We start from the raw sequence: 18,176 nt of genomic DNA on the forward strand, positions 1-18,176 counted from the left end.
TCAATCCAGCATCACTGCTGTTTGATTTAATTAATGGATCTAAAGTTTTGCTTCTTAATGCAGAGACCTTAATTAATGAGGTGACCTACTGAAGAAGACACTCTGATCATCCTCATTTCCTGTGCCCCATTCTTTAATGTCAAAGTGAACCCAGCAAATTGCAGTAAAACATTTCCGTGCTGGAAGTCTTTTACTTTGAGGAAGCTGCAGGAAGTTATGAGTTTGCATAAGAGTATCTTAACAGGAAAAAAAACAACAACTTTACACTGGGAACAGAATGAATGAATCAGTAGGATTTACTGCCTTAACCTCATCAACACTAAAAACCTCAAGCTCAGAGCAGTAGAGTCCTGAGTATGCCATGTTATTCTAGTGTAGTTAATGATGTGGAAATGTGAATTAGGCTGAAATGTCCACCCCAGCCTGCAGTGTTAGTTTTAAATTCTTACATTTGGCCGTGAGCAAAGCAAAGTGATTATTTGAGAATTTATGATCTTTTCATTACTTCCAAAACAGAAAAGTTAAAACTGATACTGCAATGAAACTGCTTTGCATCTAAAACGTGCTCTGTCCCTCTCTCTTCTCAGGCTGCTCATTATGGATGTGGCTGCTGGGCTGAAAATGCCTGTAACATGAACCCTTACTCTACAGCAGTGAGTACCTCAGGTATACCACAGCGCACTCTCTACAACCTACACCGCAGTTGTGTATATGTGTGTGTTCCCTTTCTTTTCCCCTTACCATTAATGTTTACCACCGGCCTGCTTTTTGTTTTGGAGATGATATGAATCAGAAACAGATATTTGATGTGAGCCTCTTATTTAACCTCAGTGAGTCAAGCTTCACAAAGCCTGATAATACTTTCCGATGACCTCCAACCATTCCTGCTGACTGACTCTCATCAGTCACTTCCTCAGCTGATTGAGTCATCATTCTCAGCTCTCTCTTAGTCAGCTGCATGCCAGGTGCATTGCAGAGCTTTGAAATGACATTTGACATGAGACACCTGCTGCAGACATGATGGAGAGAACTACTGGAATTGCAGCAGAAAGATAATACATGTGCACACCTCAAGCTCAGTTATCTAGTTTCAGATAATAAATGAGTGGTATTAAACCTGGTAGTTAATTCCTAGTGCAAAGTAAATGCCGCATTTTTTGTTTCTAAAATCATTTTGTTACAAGATTCATGTATTTATCTTTATGTTAAAAAATAAAGACTTGTGCATGTATGCGCTAAGAAAATCATTTTTTTTGTTTAATATGTATTACTTACCTTTTATGATATTTCAAAAATAATTCAGCTTATAGTACATCACATGCAAAAAGGATCAAGCATTGATCCTTCCAGGTTTTCATTTTGCATGTGAGCTATGCACAGTCATAAGCTCTATCCTTTGACGAGCTTTAACTAATTAGGTGCAACAGTGATTAACTGAAAACTCAATTTTTAAAACTATTAATCTTAATGCAGATTTTACTTTATATTCCCAATATCAAAATGCTCTGTTCTCTGCTGCAGTAGACAGTCAACAAATTCTTTGCTTGGAAAAGACAGATTAAAATATGCTTGTGCCAATACAAAGTGAAAAGTATGGAACTTATTGAATGTTTTCTCTAAATGCACCAAAGTTCTTTTCAACTTGGATTCTGCATTACATGTTATTTTCAATACTACACTATTAAAACTTCAAATATCTGCATGTGCATTAAGAGCAATACAACTCAGATCTTCTGCACTCTTCTTTGTAGACAGTTTCTGACACTCCTCATAGTCCCTCAGAGACTTCATACCATGGAAATAATTTATAGTTGTCACCTGTTATGTGCTGCTTGTCCTGTCTTTCTTTTTCTTTCTTTCTTCCTTCCTTGCTTCCTTCCTTCATTCCTTCCTTCCTTCTGCAATTCATGCAGAGGTGGAAATCTAAATTACTCCAGCTGGCAATCATGCAAGTTCCCATTGTGGTTAGCAGGTCATCAAGATTAAAGGTTTGACAATCTGATAAACCTTGTCAGTAGTTTATCACAGGAAATCAGAGCTATTTAGACAGTTCATGTTGTCATATCACATTTGGCACACATAGAGGGATCCCTCCTCAGTTGCTCTTCCTGAGGTTTCTACCATTTTTTTCCCCATTAAAGTTTTTCTTTTAGTTTTTCCTTATCCACTGTGAGAGTCCAAAGGACAGAGGGCTGTCGTATGATGTAAAGCCCTCTGAGGCACATTGTGGTTTGTGATATTGGGCTTCATAAATAAAATTGATTGATTGATAACAATGATTTAAAATGGATATTTAATGATGGAAAGACTGCAGGGACTACTTAAGATAATAAAATCCCTGCAACACTCAGTGTGACCTCTTATATTTAAGTCTTTTATCAGCCTGATGAGAATGGCCTAAAAGTCTAAGATTCACACCGAAAGCAGACAGGGAAGAAAATTCTGAGGATAATTCTAACTTTAAAACCCTGCTTTGGGACTGTTGACACTTCTAGACAAAATAAAAATGCATGTATGCATATAGAGAAACTATAGCAACCACCTCACTGCTTCTGCCCATTGTCTGCTGACAGCACACAGGCGCAGTGAGGGTATCTCCTGAAGCGCTGGCTCTTTAGGATTTAAACTCATACACAGATTCTATTGGACAAAGACATCCTTCCCTTTCAGGACCAATCTGCCATTTCAAAAACAACTCGCATTCTTCTTGAACATATTTACACAACGTATACAAGTGTGCTTTAGTGTTTCCCAAAAAGGAGAGTGCATGCATCTTTTAGCTGAAAGCAACATTGCTGGCTGTGAGCTGTATGGTTGTGAATGTGAGGTCGAGGGGCTATATTAGCCCACTTCTTTAAGATGTGTAGACGTCTGCAACATAGCTTCTGGGGAACATTAAAACCTTTTGATGTGGATCTGTAGCCTAATGCATGTCAGTGCAGACGAGCTGATTTGATCAGACAGGCTGAAGCTTGAGTCATATAGTACTCAGAGCACTGAGATAGCCAGCGTTTTGCACCGCTAAAGCTTGTCTGAATACATTATGACTAGCTATCGGTGAGAAGTTTAGGGTAGTCTAACAACAAAAGCACTTATAGTGAGTCTAAACAATTCTTTGGACTTTGTCCTGTAATCATAACGTCAGTTTTTTAGATATATTAGCATCATGAAGGTTTTTATTACTTTATGTACTGCTTTTGAACATAGCCTCGGAGGTAAATAATGATTTTAACTATGTTCTGTACATTTGTATCCCACATGACGTCAGCTTGGTATTAAAGGTCCGTCACTTGTAGTCTGCAGCTTAAAGATTATAAATCGTCCGGCCCATTTCGACTGATCTATCTTGTATTTATTATATTAAACAAACAGTATAAGAACTCAATCTTGATAATAGTCTGCTGCTCATCATTTATCCCAGTAGATGAAGTATAGATGTTTGCTCTGTATGTATTTCCACCTCATCCTGTCCTCCTATATTGTGGCTTTGCCTTTGATGTTGCTTAAAAAAAAAAGCTTTCCGTATGGGTATGGAGAACATAATGTGTGTTCCAGTACGACACCTGTTTTTAATTTCCTAACATGAAAGGCATTCCCATCAAAAGAAACAGAAAAACAATCATTTTCATTCTGACTCAAGGAGTACGGTCCTCAACCCTGTATGTCACTCTTTCTTCCCTCCATCCCCCCCCCCCATTCTAGTCTGTTTTGTAATATGCGGCTCATGTGGGTCATTGTTTTATATGCGTTGACTGCTTCGTCTGGCCTTCACTTTGCTGTGGCCCATGAGAGAACAGCTCACCAACTTCACTGTTCTCTGTCACATACTGCGTCTCACATTGTTGGCCTCGTACCTTTCTACATTTCTCTTCTGTTGAGTTGCTTTCGTCTGGGCGTCTCGCTGCAGTTCCAGTTCAACTGTGTTTGTGCTGCCATAATATCTCATTCCCCTGGGACAGAGCGGTTTACGGTAAACACAGTACAAAAGGCACAGTACCTGGCCAATCTGACGTTCTGCTCTCATTAAAAAAAAAGAACTTCAAATTGCTGCAGGCATTTGGTCTCCACAGTTACCGACCTGCATTCGGTTTTGTTGTAGTTACCTGATATTTTACGAGGCCTTCATTTGTGTTTACAGAAACAACAAGGCTATATTCTTCAGTCTTTATGGGGTTTCACAGGAGCTTTTGCCAGATGTGTTTTCACTTTCACATTTCTTGTCTTTTTCCTGAGTGCAGGCAGACTTCACATATAGGAAAGATCAAGATCATATTTTACGTATGCAGCATGCATTTAATATCTGTCTTTTTCCAAACAACCAGGTCCTTGAAACAGTAAGAAGCATAAGATATAAAAAAGTACACCTGCTATGTTTTGACTTGAAAGTGGTAGAGGGTAAGGTGAGACGGGCTGACCATGGTTTTTATAGATCCTGGTTTGTATAAATACTTAACAGAATGCTTTCTTTCTAGCACTTATCTGATTTTATTTAGATTTCTGCATAGGAGTATTGTTTCTGTGAACTGTAGGAAATGTGTGTCACAGCCCTTACAGGTAAAACTGTTAATTTTAAGTTTCTATACTATTTTTGTTTGGCCATTTAAGCTGAACTAAATTCTAGAAAATTATCTCTGGAAACTAAAAGCCTGTTAACATAAAACTGATGCATAGATGTGTAATGGTGATACATGCTGCAAGTATGCATGCACATACTGTAGTTATGCACTGAGCCAGCCAAAGCTCAGAGTTTACAGAAGTGGAATTTATACTGGGTGGTTGCTGTTTCAAATTCCCAGACCAGCTGGGAATCTGGGTAGGGAAAACTGTACAAGAAACACAAACGCTCCCTCAGCAATTACTGTCAGTGTGCCCTTGAGCAAGGTGCTGTCATATTTATCTGAAATAATAAAGCTTAATGTCATCACACTGCTGAGAATGTGCTAAAATGACTGCGGCATCACTAAATCTTTTGTACAATCTAAAAAAATAATCTTACTTTTGTAATATTTTCCATTATGTAACTTAATAATCAGATCTATTAGGAAAATGTGATCATTTTGACAAGTTTTGAATATCAAAGCATAGTATTACAAATGGTAATCAGGAAATGCACGTACATATTGATCTCTTCAGAATTCACTTAAACTTCAAAATGTGAAATATCAATATGTGATTAATACCATACGCATGTTTGAAAAGTCAGATTTTTTCAATGTGCCTCGGATGCTTTGACGTAAGTGGTTTTGTACTTCATGTGCTACAACTCTCTTGAAGTGAACTCACTGGAGACCTTGTGCAATTCTGATTGAAGGCACGCAGCCTTGCAACAAAGAAATGAGTTAATGCAAGTTAATGATACAGGCTCAGCTGTGTCTGTGTGTCTTTTGCCAGGCTGTGGAGAGCATCTGATTCGCACCATGCTGGCACGGGAATGCTCTGCTGCCATGCAGTCTGAAGATGCCCACCAAGCACTGCTGGAGGCTATGCAAAACAAGTTCATCAGTGAGTCACCCACATGTAGCCCGACTCCCTCTCCTTTTCCATACACACAGATTTGTTAGCCAAGAACGTGTTTGCGAGAAACACAATTATGCACAGAGAGAATTAAGCAAACAAACAGATGTTGCATAACATGAGGAATGAGCTCACAACTGGAAACACTGGAAATAATTGAATCAGAGGAGACGGCTTTTGATTTATGTATCGTTTTCACTTTAAACACTTCAAATGTTCCACACATCATAGCGGGCAGCCGCAGATAATTTTGGAAGACACAGTTGTTTTGTCGAAAGTTCATGTGAGGATGTAATTTTTGTTGCCATATTCTCAGAAGTGGTCAGTTTTAGAAAGCCTTGTTAACTGTGTTTGCTGCGTCTGTGAATGACCACTGGGATAGCTCAGAGAAGACAGAGCAGAGGAGGAGAGGACATGTGGAAACATGTGGCGGTTTCTGCCTTGCTTTGGCCTCCTTTAGAAGTCAGTCCCAGTTTGGCTTTGTCATGGACATCTGTAACACCGAGACGTTTGGATGGGCTGGATGAAGTCAATTTGAAGTTAATTCTTCTGCTGTTTCCTTTCAAGATGCACATTAAGTCAAACGAAGCTCCATAAATCCTGCCTTAGCAAGAGCAATGATGACAGTGTCTGTGATGTGGAGGCCTCTCACTCAACTTCACCATACATTTGTCAGGTTCTCTAAATAGAATATCTTTAATGACAACACCATCAGTATTTTTAGATCCCTTTGTGTCATACACCACCTCTCCCTCTCAAAAATACTAAAACCCTCATAGTTTATTCTTCTTTTATTGTTATGGGTAAAATAATGGTGAGCATTAAGGCAATGATTGACCCTCTCTCATGTGTACAACATGCAGAGATGTCAGACTTATTATGGAGCGTGTAACAAAATTAATTTAAGAGCCTTTTTTATAAAATTTACAACAAATACCAGGATTTTGTGTGAATGGCGTCCAAGCTGCGCTCAAAAGTGTTTTATAGAGTGAAGGATAACATTACGACATGGAACCAAAATCGGTGTGAAATGCAACAAAGAAACAAAGGCATGCAGACACCAAAATATTTTCATCAAATGCACCAATTGCCCCCTTTTGTTTTTTTTTTTCTTGTTGCTGTGTTGAGACGTTTTGAAACACACTGGAGCTGTTTTTAGTTTGTGCTTTTCCAAACTCCTTTTTTCTTTTATTGCCTCTCACTAATCAGCCAATTTTTTTTTTTTCTATACACAACACCTCATTCAAGTTGGCTTTTTTGAAGTTTATTCAGGGAGCGAGAGAGGTTCTCAATCCAAATGATAGATTTTTTTTGTTTTTTGAAAGTAAGCTTAAGAGTCTTTGAGAGTTATGCAGCTGGGATTTTTTTCTTTAAATGAAATATTTTGGTACAGGACTGAATGAAGTGTGGGGAAAATTACACTACCTGTCATTAACCTATTATGTGCTAAAAACCTGCCCATACAAATTGAGTGAAATTTTTTATTTTTTATTTTTTTATTTAACAGTCTGCTAAATAAAATAAATACATCTGAATAATTGCTTTCAGTTGTTTAACTTGGCCAGGAGGGCAGAGAACTTGAATGGAAGGATTTTTTTCTCCTAGATCACCTTAATTCAATTAAAAAAGGCTGTGTTTTGTCTGGTTCTCTCATGTGTTATCCTTGGTTCGAAGTGTTAGGGTGGAGACCTAAAAGTACACAAGAGACTTTGTTGATTGAGGAGAAACTTGTCAGTTTTTTTTGTACCATGTTTACGCTTCGTTTAGTCATCTCATGTGTGGTGTTTTCTTTGTGTGTCCAGGCTCACCCTTTCTCGCCAGTGAAGACCGTGTTCTGGGTGGAGTAATTGTCTTGCGCTGCTGCAGATGTGTGGAAGCTCAACCATCTCAAAATATTCAGGGTATACTGGGTAAGACATTAATCGTTTCAAGAGTGATCGCACCCAAATATCTATGCCGCAGCAGAGATTTTTGGCTGTTAATATTTAAAAATCCATCATCAGATAGATGGGAGGAGGGTGGGAGGAGGCTCTGTAGCTTTCCTTGCGGGTGGTCCGTGTTTTAACTTGCACAATCAGGCTCTGGTTTCACACCCTTCATCTCAGATTCAAACAGAGACCTCCCACTATGGAATCAGCTAATCTTCAGATAAGTGGAGGCCTTCTGAATACTGCCTAGTTTGGCTGATTGTATTGGCGGATCTGATTTCTCTACCTGGAGCTTCTGAGCTTTATTTTTGCAAACCTACCATCATTGAATTTAACCTAATCAGAGGTCCGTCCAAAGTTTAGGCCACATGACTAGGTTTAATGTTGCCCTTTGCCTTTTGTGATACTTTAAACATGATCTATGAATAATGAATAATGAAATGCTCCAAAGTACCACATACTCAGTGATGTACAGGCCCTGTTTGATGCTGTTTATGGAGCGTAGCCCTTGTGCACAGTGTGGACTACCTCAGATTACTGTGGTCTGCAAAGGGCTCTGTGTTGATTTACAAGAATTAACAGTGTGTCAGCCACTTCCTTTGGGTGCTGTAATTTCTTCTCCAGCTCACAAGTTCTACCTTCCTCTGCAGTTATGTCACAACTGCAAGTCATATATTTTCACGGAAATGGGCATGCTCAGAGTTTACTGCAGCTTGCCATGCTGAGTCACCTGCTAGACTTTTTCCTCCTGCAGATGGAAAACTCTTGATTTTTGTTCATTTTGTGAAACTGAACTTTAGTTTTATAACAAGCTGTTCTCTCCCCATACCTTTGCTCTGTCCCTGCGTTCTTTTTATTTATATTATTTTTATATTATGTAAATGTATATTTGTGGTAATTTATTTTTCCTGTTCATTTTGTAATAAACCTTTTTTATCTGTGTATTTTCACAGTGGAGTTCCTATGGAGTCACACCACAGAGAGCATGTGTGTCGGCTACATGTCTGCCCAGGATAGCAAAGCAAAGGTAAGCTTCCCAGTTAGCTCGACAAGCAGAATGTATTGTAATGAGTTTCAAATACACTTGAGTTAGGATTTGTAAAGTCAGAATCCCTGAGAAACTGTAGGCCCTGTCCCTCCTAGCTCCACTGTTGACTTGAGGGAGAGTATGTACAGTAGAGACAGGTCTATGCTATCTCCACCAGATTCCATTCCTTATTCCCCTGGCAAATAATCCCTCCCTGTCTACCTTCCTACAAATACTGAAGGTTTTGGTGTCATTGGAGGCCACAACCATGCCAAACCTCAGGTCCCTGTGGTTGGAGGCAGGAATTTTGCTCCTGCACCACCTGTGCTTGCTGTCTTGTTTGGTATGTAGTCTGTTGGTGACCTTGGCTTTTGGACTGTGGGACTAAAAGTCTTTGTGGAGGCCTTTTAAGTAGACATATTTACAATGAATGTTTGAGGTTAGCTCTGTGATCTTCATCCAGGACTTTAACTTTCTAAAAAAGAAATCATTAGCGAAATTGCTGAGCACATAAATTGTGTGACGTGAATCAGTCAGTGTGGCTTCTTAAACAACAGGGCTTAATGCTCTGGTCTCATGGCTCTAAATGGAGTCTCAGCTCGGACTGATTTGTTTGGCTAATGTATCTCTGTCACTCTGTATAAAGAGAGGGCACTGTTGTTGAAGCCTCGGTCAGATTTCAAAGTGTTTGTCCTCGGTGCCGCCTCCCCGCCCCCCTTACCCGTCCTTTCCTCCGTCTCTTGGTCTATCTCTCTCGTTACTCCCCCTCTCTGGCCCTACCTGGTCCTGAAGCACCATAAAGTTTACTGAAAGTCATGCACCACTGGGGATATCAGTATCAATCTGCATATTTGTCAGATGCGCTCTGTGTATTGGGCTTTGTGGTGGAATGCGAGCATGCAAGCTCCCCTTTCACGCCTGTGCCAACGTAAAGAGGTGAGCAGAACACAGTGAACTGTGTGCTGTTCAGGGCCACTTTTAATCAGGAGAGATTGCCTTGGTTTGTGAGTTTTTGTTTTGTTTACATTGGGAAAAGTACAGTAGTAGAAAGGTGTCTATTTGTTTTTAATAAAGGTAATTTGCAGTTGCAGGTGCAAGGGATCAAATTTACCATCCTGTGATTGGTGAAGTGGAAATAATGTTGTGATAGAGAATAGGGGGGAATGTGGTTGCTGGTTTCTGCCACAGTGGCTCAAGCTGCTCTGTCCACAGACTTTGAAGCAGTACTACATAGGAGCAGAGCAGCAATCTTTAGCACTTGCAGGCTGTCACTTAAAATTTACACTGTCTGCACCATAAGAGCTTTAAAGTAAGCACCTTCAAATCTGCTGTGGTGAACCAGTCGCCCAGCATCACTTCATTAATATATGCATGCAGAATGTTCTTTATAAAATTGTGCTCAGTCGGGGCAGGTCTAGGAATATCATCTGTCAGTAGCGGTTTCTGGATCTCCGGGGAAATGGTATCCACTTCCTCTCAATGGGGCATTGGTGACACAGTGATATTGGAGAGTGCAGCCGAGAACACAGCTGCTCCACCAAACCTCACACTGCTCCACGAAGCTCCCTTGTGCCTCTGTGGCTCTCAACGTCTGCATACCAGAGAAGCTGGCTGTTCTGTCCTTCACGCCTCCACAATGGGTGCAAAACAAGATTTTACTCGTTGCTCCGCAGCTGGGCCCAGAGTCGGCCCCTGCTTGCTGCCAACATATTGTCCGCTGAGGGGATTCCATAGGAGAGCATCTGTTTTCTCTCTGATCTGGTTAAAAAAGCCAGAGATGGGAACCTTAATGCAGCCAGGCTCCAGTCGTGATGTCTGTTGTCTGTAAAGTGGTCTGTAAGCCGTAGAGGCCCAGGAGGTGGCACCTGCATGTCCATGGCCTTGATGGCTGGTATTGAAATAGTGGCAAAGCCTAATGGACAGAGTAGAAAAGACTGACAGAAGTAGTGCATCATGCAGATTCAGTAGAGATAAGCCCTTCTCAAAAGCATCAAGTCATCTTTTACTGGGAGCAGTGCAGATGAGGGTTGATGCTGGATACCAAGAGGCAGCAAGACAGGCAGTGCATAAATTCTTGCAAAGACTTCCTTGACTGTGTTGTCATAAATACTTGCAGAAGAAAATTTGCTACAGATTAGTGTACCCATTGCACTTTTAATAGGTTGCCTATATAACTCATTTTGATTTAAGCACATACAAATTTTCATTGCACTCACTTGCAGAGATTTCATATAGAGCCAGAGCCATCTACGGCCTCAGCTGCTGTGCTACAGACATTCTTCCCATTCCTATTAGCATCCCACTGGGCGTTTCTAACCAGCCAGAGTCCATCTTCCACTGCTTTTCTGTGATAAGAACATGAAAGGGCTGATACACAGTAGCAGGAGTATTTAGGACAGAGGTCAGACTGGATTTATCTTGTAAGTCTACTTCTCTTTCACAGCGTTTTAATTTTTCAGATTTGTATGTATATATATTTTTTTGACAAACGAAGCATGCTAGAGCTCACTCTGTAGAGTCTAAAATGAGTTGGACGTCAGAGCGGTTTTTCAGACACTGTGCTGGCTGTTACTCTAAGGTTTTTCTCATGTTTCAATCACATGTTGTTTTGAGGAAAGTTGAGTCTCTATCCTAATCCTTTTGACATTACACTGTCAAAAAGCTATAAAGCAGAATTGCTGCGGAGGGAGAGCATCTGGTTTTATTCAAACGCTCACCTGTGTTTGCACTGGATAGGACATCAGAACATCGAGCCATGTTTTACAGAGCTACACAAAGCTGCAGAGGCAGGCCAGTGGCAGCGCTTCTGAAACAGTTAGACTATTGTTTTATTGTTTGTCATGATTGGGCAGATGAAAGAGAAGTGTAGGATCCACAGCACCACCACCATGGCTCAGTTCCCTCCTCCTGGACATCATTACCGCTATAAAGCTTTTGCTGCTCAAATTGTGTAAGGCCAGAGAAAATCAACTGGCATGCGATTCAGGCCTCCTGGTTATTGTCTGCTTTGTATATTACACGACAAATGTCTTTTATTATGGTACATTTTGTTTTTACTATCCATCTCGGGTGGAGAATAAATAGCATATGATTGTTTTATTTTTTAATTTTTTTTTCTATTTCAAAAGAAAAGAATGTGAAAACCACAACAGAAAAACAGCAGCATAGTCATACAGCTAAATTTATCCTTTGGTCTACGCTGTGGTGTTAATGTGCGGCTTCTCTAGCTCCTAAACACATTCATATCACCAAAGAATGTTGTTTTTCTCCGACAGATACAATGGAGCTGTGTTTTTCACGTTATATTTTGACTCAGCTGTAGTCCTGTCATGTGGTTCACTTCAGTCACTGGGTATCAAGCTGACAACAGGCTCCCTGTACATTTGTGTGTCTTTATTTTTTTCCCTCATCTATCTAGCCCCAGCTATCGTATAATTCAGAATTTCTTTGCCCCTCTTTCAACCCCTCTGATTTTGTAATTAGTTTATGCTGCTTCTGTAAACATGGATTCCACCACAAGAATTCGGGAAACAAGTAAATTGGAGTTATGATACGGTACGTTATGAAGGGGATGTTGAGATGGACATCACATCCACCAACAGACGATCTTAAAATCATTGTAAATCTGTGTTCTATTAGTGAGATCATGTTTGTCATTGAAGTGGGAAGAACAACTGTGATGGCCAAAAAGTTGCCTCTCTCTGTAAGTAACTGCCCACTTTTTAGGAGCAGCACAACAACAAAGTGTCAGTCTAAGTCGGTGGTTCTCAACCAGGGCTCCGCAGACCTCCAGGGGTCCTTGAGGGTGCTCCAGGCGGTCGCCAGGAAGATAGGCAGTAGCTTGTTTTCCTTAATTAATTCATTATAGAAGTGAGCCCAGTATGAGTGAGGGGCCGTAGACATGCTGCATCTTTAACCGCCTGGAAAATGCAACATCGGCCACTGGGCGCTTTTGTGCCTTTTTTGAGCCAGCTTTCAAGAGCGTGGTGGCAGGTTGCGTCTGAGGTTGCTAAGCAGCCTTAACAGTCACCATACCATAGCCTATTTACCTCAAACCCTGAGTGCAGAGCTGATCTTCTTCCAGGCACTGATTATGTGTGGGCGTATCGTACGTGGGACAGATGAAAAGCTCTGACCGCTCTGCATCAAAACGATCAACTTTTCCGTATTTACCACAGACTGATATTTACGGAAGAAGGGAAAAATATCTGTCCGCTGTGATTGGTTGTTCCTCGTCACATGACGTGGTGCACGCTGCTGTGTTCCAAAAGTTGAACTCGGTTTATCTCGATGCGCAGCCGTTGCATCCTGAAAAATAGGCACTCAGGAACACGTGCATGCCTCGAAAGGCATCGCTCTGGTGTTGGTTGCGCCTGCCACATGGCTACATTGAAAACAGTAAATTTGTTGAGGGCGCAAAAAACGTGGCATGTGTATGGTCCCTAAGAGTCATAAGAGTGACTATTCTGATCATAAGTTTCACTTATTTCCTCAACTATGGTTGACAAATAAAGACTTCTAGTCTTAATCATATCTTATAATTAAAATCTTTTCAGAATGAAGTTGTTACTGTACTGTGTTGTTTTGCTAATGTCATTGTGCTCTATCATTAAAACATCAAACAGCTTTTCTTTATGTGAATTTGCTGCTGACTGATAATACTACAGTGTAATCAGACTGACCATAAAGGTTGGCACAACATAGACACACAAACTGTGTGAGTGCGAATTAGTGATTCAGTGTTTACACATAAGGCTACAGCATTATTTGTCTGATGCTGATCAGACTTGATGTCACAGAAGTGTTAGGACATCTGTTGTGTGACCCCTGAGCCTGAAGCACAACTCATCCTCACTACTGTGTCTCTCTAACCTGGACTTCTGAACTAGCGCCGCAGCTTGTGAAAGGCACGCGATGCCCATAGCACTGTGGTGGTGAAATGACTCACTTGTTTGGTTTAGTAAGCCTTTTACTCTTCCTGCTTACTCACTCAAGTTGTCCATTTTGTCAGATGGAAATATAAATTAAGGTCTTAACATGTGCCGCAAGGTTGCGTGTCGGGGTGAGGGTTAGGGCACATTGGTGTCATTGTCAGACACAGTTTTTCCTGCAAAATATATGAAGTCATACAGCCAGGCAGTAATTGTACCCAGTAGTGTGTTTTCAGCTGTGTATTCAATGTGGTTGGAATTTAAAATTGCAAAGCTCCTTCCCTCTGACATGCAAACATCAAAAGCAAAACATTTAACATGTCACCATTAGTTGATTATGTCTCAGCTATGGACCTTCAGTCACAACAGTTTAAATGAGGCCTTTCTTTAACCTCATCTTGAGAAGATGAAGGGGAGAGGATGAACCCAGAAAGGGGCACTAGATGCATAATAGCCCCTGAGAGTGTTGCCATGTGTGCCTGGCCTTCTCTGGCTGTTGTCCCATTGAAGTGACAGTTGCCCTCGGGGTGCCAGGGGCCATAGTCCAAGCCTGCACAAAAAGAGGGCCAGTAGAGATGAAGGCTCCCGCAACTGGAGGAGTGATGTCAGGCCAATTCAGTGGCCTGGTCAATAAGTGGATGGACTTTTCCCCCAGGGCTGGAGCCAGTGTTAGCCTCTGTGGAGAGAAAGAGGAAGGAAGATGACAGCCATTATTGGCACAGGGAGAGTCAGTCACATTTGATCCCCTCAGTTGAAGTATCACTCCCATCTTCACAGCTGTGTTTGCTCCTTGCCTCCTCCTCTTACTCCTCTCACTCCTCTCTATGTCTGGTCAAACACAAAACACTTACAGTCTGTTTCCTGTATTCACTCTGTCTCTGTAAATACTCACTTGGCATCACTGGACCTCAGGGGTACATGCTCATGATGCGATAGTAATAGTCTTATGTATGTTCTTGAACACAGAAATTGTTGCATTGTATTTATCACCCGTGTTAGACATAAAATATGAACGTCCGTTGCACTCAAGCCCTTGCCAAATAAGTTCACACAATGCTGATTGAGCTGTCGCTGCCAGGGAAAGCTTTCTGTGTTTTTCAGTGTACTGGAATTTTGGTCTCGGGTGATTATGCCAACTTTACTTTACCGTATAGGTGCAACGAAAATTATTTGTAAATTTTGCATTAGATATGTTTGTTTTTATTGTCTTATTCTGTTTGGCACTGCTTTTTGTTTTGTTTTCTCAATGCTTCATCTGTATGTGGGGACGGGGGAGATGCAGCGAGCGGTGCAAGAATACGTTATAAGCACATGTTGATAGTGTTTATGTAATTACTCTCATTGCCAGAGGGGGGAGACAAAAGTTATGTACCTTAGCTTTAAATTATATTTAAACTGTTGTAACACCTAACACACGCTTACCAGGCAGTTACAAACTCATTGCGGTTGAGGTGTTCTGGAGCCCCCCATAACCTCCAGGGGCTGTGCATTGTCATATGAAATGGTTCCTGGTACTGTCTCTTGATTAGTCCAAAGGCCCGTTTCCCCTGAAGAAGTTCCTGGTACTATTTGGGGGGCAGGAACTACTACAGGAACGTCCTCTCGCTCCGCCCTCTCAACCGCTGTGTCTCCACTGAAAGAGTGGAGTACAAGAAAGGTTGTGAAGTTACGGACTCTGGGTGTGACGTAATCTTTTCGCGACCATTTTGACCGGGGCGACGTAGAGACGCCGTTAGCTGTTAGCCGATAGCGGTGTCTGTAATAACTCACTAAATGGCCCGTGAAAAAAATTTTTTTCCAGCGGATGTCTTAGTTACAACATGATTGAGCTAACTGGAGTAGTTTCATGTTGTATCTGACAGCGGGAGGCTTTTAACAGATAACGTCCTGATGTTAGCTTTGCTGCTGTTGTGAGCTGTCCCTGTCAGCTGATGCTTTCGTGATTTCCCAAAACTGAATAAATACCACGCATTTTAACACAAAACTGCTTTGCTAGCTCAATCATGTTGTAACTAAGATATCCACTGGGAAAAAAAAAAAAATTTCACGGGCCATTTAGTGAGTTTTTTTACATGGCGGTGGAAGCTATATGAACGAGCTAACCCTCGTCTGCTGAGTTTTAAAAATGCCGGCTATTTTGTTGCTTTCTGTTGACGTCACATCCCTCCTTGAGTATATCCAATCAGCACTAAGTAAACCCCAAACCCCAGCCAGGAGTCTTTCGGGGCCGTTCTGAGTACCTACTCCGAGGCAGGGACTTGTTTAGCCCCCGCAAAAGTTCCGGAACTCTGTCCTTCGGGGGTGGTTCCTGCAGTGGAGACACGCACCAACGGCCCCGGCCCTGTAAAATTACCCCGAAGTTCCTGTGGAAACGGGCCTTGGTATTCGAGTCTCTGGGTTGGGTTCTGAAGAGGGGACTCCATACTTCTTCTGGGGTACCTTAACTGTTGTCAGAACCTCAACAATAGCTGGTTCCTGAACACCTTGGACGAAAACATGAATGGTTGACTTTGTAGTTGTACTGTCATATCTCCTTGGGGGTAGCTAAGCAGGGCTGCAAAGTTTAAAGAGTAGACTGACCTCTGCAGAGACTTGACACAACAGACCTCCTTGTATGCGTAGCTCACTTGCAAAGACAGGTGCATCATGGGTCCAGGAAAGGAATCCTTAGGCCATGGTTATGTCTTTAACCCTTAGCTCTGGTCTGTCAGTCATTCACCACTGAAGCCCAACATCATGGTTTAAAAGCACCCCCATGGGTTTGCAGCAGTGCTAATGGCATTCATAGTGTGCTAAAAAAGTAACAATTTATCTATTTGATAGACTGCAAGCTGCCAGATACGCAAAGTGGAATCTTTTTAGCGACCATGTTTGTTGCTGCCATTTTTAAGCTCACATCCGCTGGACCCCCAACAAAGATACTATCATCCATCCCAATGTTTCACTGACATCGTCATGTGCCAATGTGGTAGACATCGCCCAGCCCTACTTTGCAGTGTGATTGTTGTCCAGTCTAACTGTTAATGCAGCAATCTAGAAGTCACATTTTCTATGTGCACGGTCATAGTACAAGTCTGTGCTGCGTACATTAGCGCTGCAACAAAAATTAACACAGCCTGCTTCATTTTAATGAGACCACTATGTTGGCATGTACCAAAAAATTCAAGGTCTTGTAAAAAGCTAACCTGGCTCAACTTCTGCTGCAGTAAAGAACAACGTAACTTTTGTCATTATGAAAACTTTCACAGTTCTAAAATTCTTCTGGTGAATCTGAACCTGACATCTGATGTATGTATTTCTCAAACTGGATTGGAGCATTTGCTTTTTACTATATAGCCCTGCCTCTGTATGTATATCTTTCCTTGGATGATGTTCTCATTGTGTCAGTGTTTGTGTGCTCTTTTGTCGCCTCCAGACACACATATCCAGATTACCACCTGGGACCGTTCCTGGGCAGTGCTTGGCCATCGAAGGAGGTGTGTGTAGACTGATGAGTGTGGTGGAGTGAGCTGCATTCGCCCTCCCTCCGGGCTTTTTCAGCAATACTTCAATACAAACCCTTCCACTCAACCACACACGCGTGCACACCGCCCTCAGCTCCCCACCACCTCTGTGACACCAGAAGTAATAAGCTTTAGCTGTTTTAACAGGTGCCCAGAAAGGAAGGAGGGGTGTTAGCTTGTACTTAGTGCACTTACAGGACTTCTCTTTGCTGCCTCCAGCATGTACTCTATGCCCCCCCTGCTTCCAAGATCTCCAGTGTCACCTGGATTAGACTTGATGCACCATTGCCTTGATGCACCATTTTTTTGTTATTACTCCTTTCCTTTCCTATTCTTTTTTTTCCCTTTTGTATATAAGCTATGATTTAGGGAAACAGGGTGGATGTTCATGTTGTTTTGTATCGCTGAACAGATGTGACTATTTTCAAACACTTAGGAATTTCAAATGCAAGACCTTATTTTGTTCCTCAGCTACTTTTCAAGTTTAAAAAGATGTCAGATTGCACCTTGTGGAATGCCTGCTACTCCAGATAATTGTTATGAGTGAAGCATTTATAGCTGTGAGAGTGATAAAAGCAATTTACAATGTTAACACGTACAACTTCCATGTACTTGTACACACATATTGTTATTAATCCTCCAGCATACTGTATAATGTAGCATAATGTGCATCTTAGCTCATGATGAATTTTATAACCATTTCAGCCATAGAATGCTTTGCTTTGATTGTTTTTAAATGTGAATACATAGCTATTGCATGTGCGGAATCTACAGTAAGCCACTTTGTGTTCTCCGACAGGCGTAGAATTGATCAAGAAGCAGGAAGCTATGCACTTCCAGATTGATGCTGATACATACATAGTGCTCAGGTAGCAGCATTTGACCCCATCGCCAAACATGACTGTTAGTCATCATTTAAAAATGACAATTTATATTTCTATAGTTACATCGACAGAGACATGTATTTTCTTGCTAAAAAACAAAAATGATCACTAAAAACTAATTTATGTATCAAGCCCGTGAATTGGTGCTGTTGAGAATTGTACTTGAAAGAAGTAAGGGTCTAAATTAGTGTTGGGATAATCAGTTCCTCTGGTTTTGCTGTTTCACTCAGTTACTACTAAGAATTCCAGTCTCAACAAAACCATAATAGAGCTTGTTTATTCTTTACTTGAAAATGCAACTAATATAAAATGGTATAAGCTATGGAAATTGTAATATGTGCACAGCTCTCTACAGTGCTCAAAAAGTAAATAAAATCTATGTTGCTACA

The 18,176-nt window shown here is 41.3% G+C and overlaps 1 protein-coding gene across 1 annotated transcript in view; it reads left to right on the top strand.

The window, feature by feature from the left end:
* The window catches only part of tasp1 (taspase, threonine aspartase, 1), a 28,603-nt gene extending 10,427 nt beyond the window's left edge, over positions 1-18,176 (top strand). The window contains exons 10-14 of the mRNA XM_049600823.1: positions 588-666; positions 5,392-5,502; positions 7,317-7,424; positions 8,396-8,469; positions 16,816-18,176. Coding sequence (XP_049456780.1) covers positions 588-666; positions 5,392-5,502; positions 7,317-7,424; positions 8,396-8,469; positions 16,816-16,908 — 465 coding nt within the window. The 3' untranslated portion in view covers positions 16,909-18,176. The remainder of the gene's footprint in view (positions 1-587; positions 667-5,391; positions 5,503-7,316; positions 7,425-8,395; positions 8,470-16,815) is intronic.

This window comes from Epinephelus fuscoguttatus, linkage group LG16 (genome assembly GCF_011397635.1).
Source record: "Epinephelus fuscoguttatus linkage group LG16, E.fuscoguttatus.final_Chr_v1".
NCBI classification, from domain to species: domain Eukaryota; kingdom Metazoa; phylum Chordata; class Actinopteri; order Perciformes; family Serranidae; genus Epinephelus; species Epinephelus fuscoguttatus.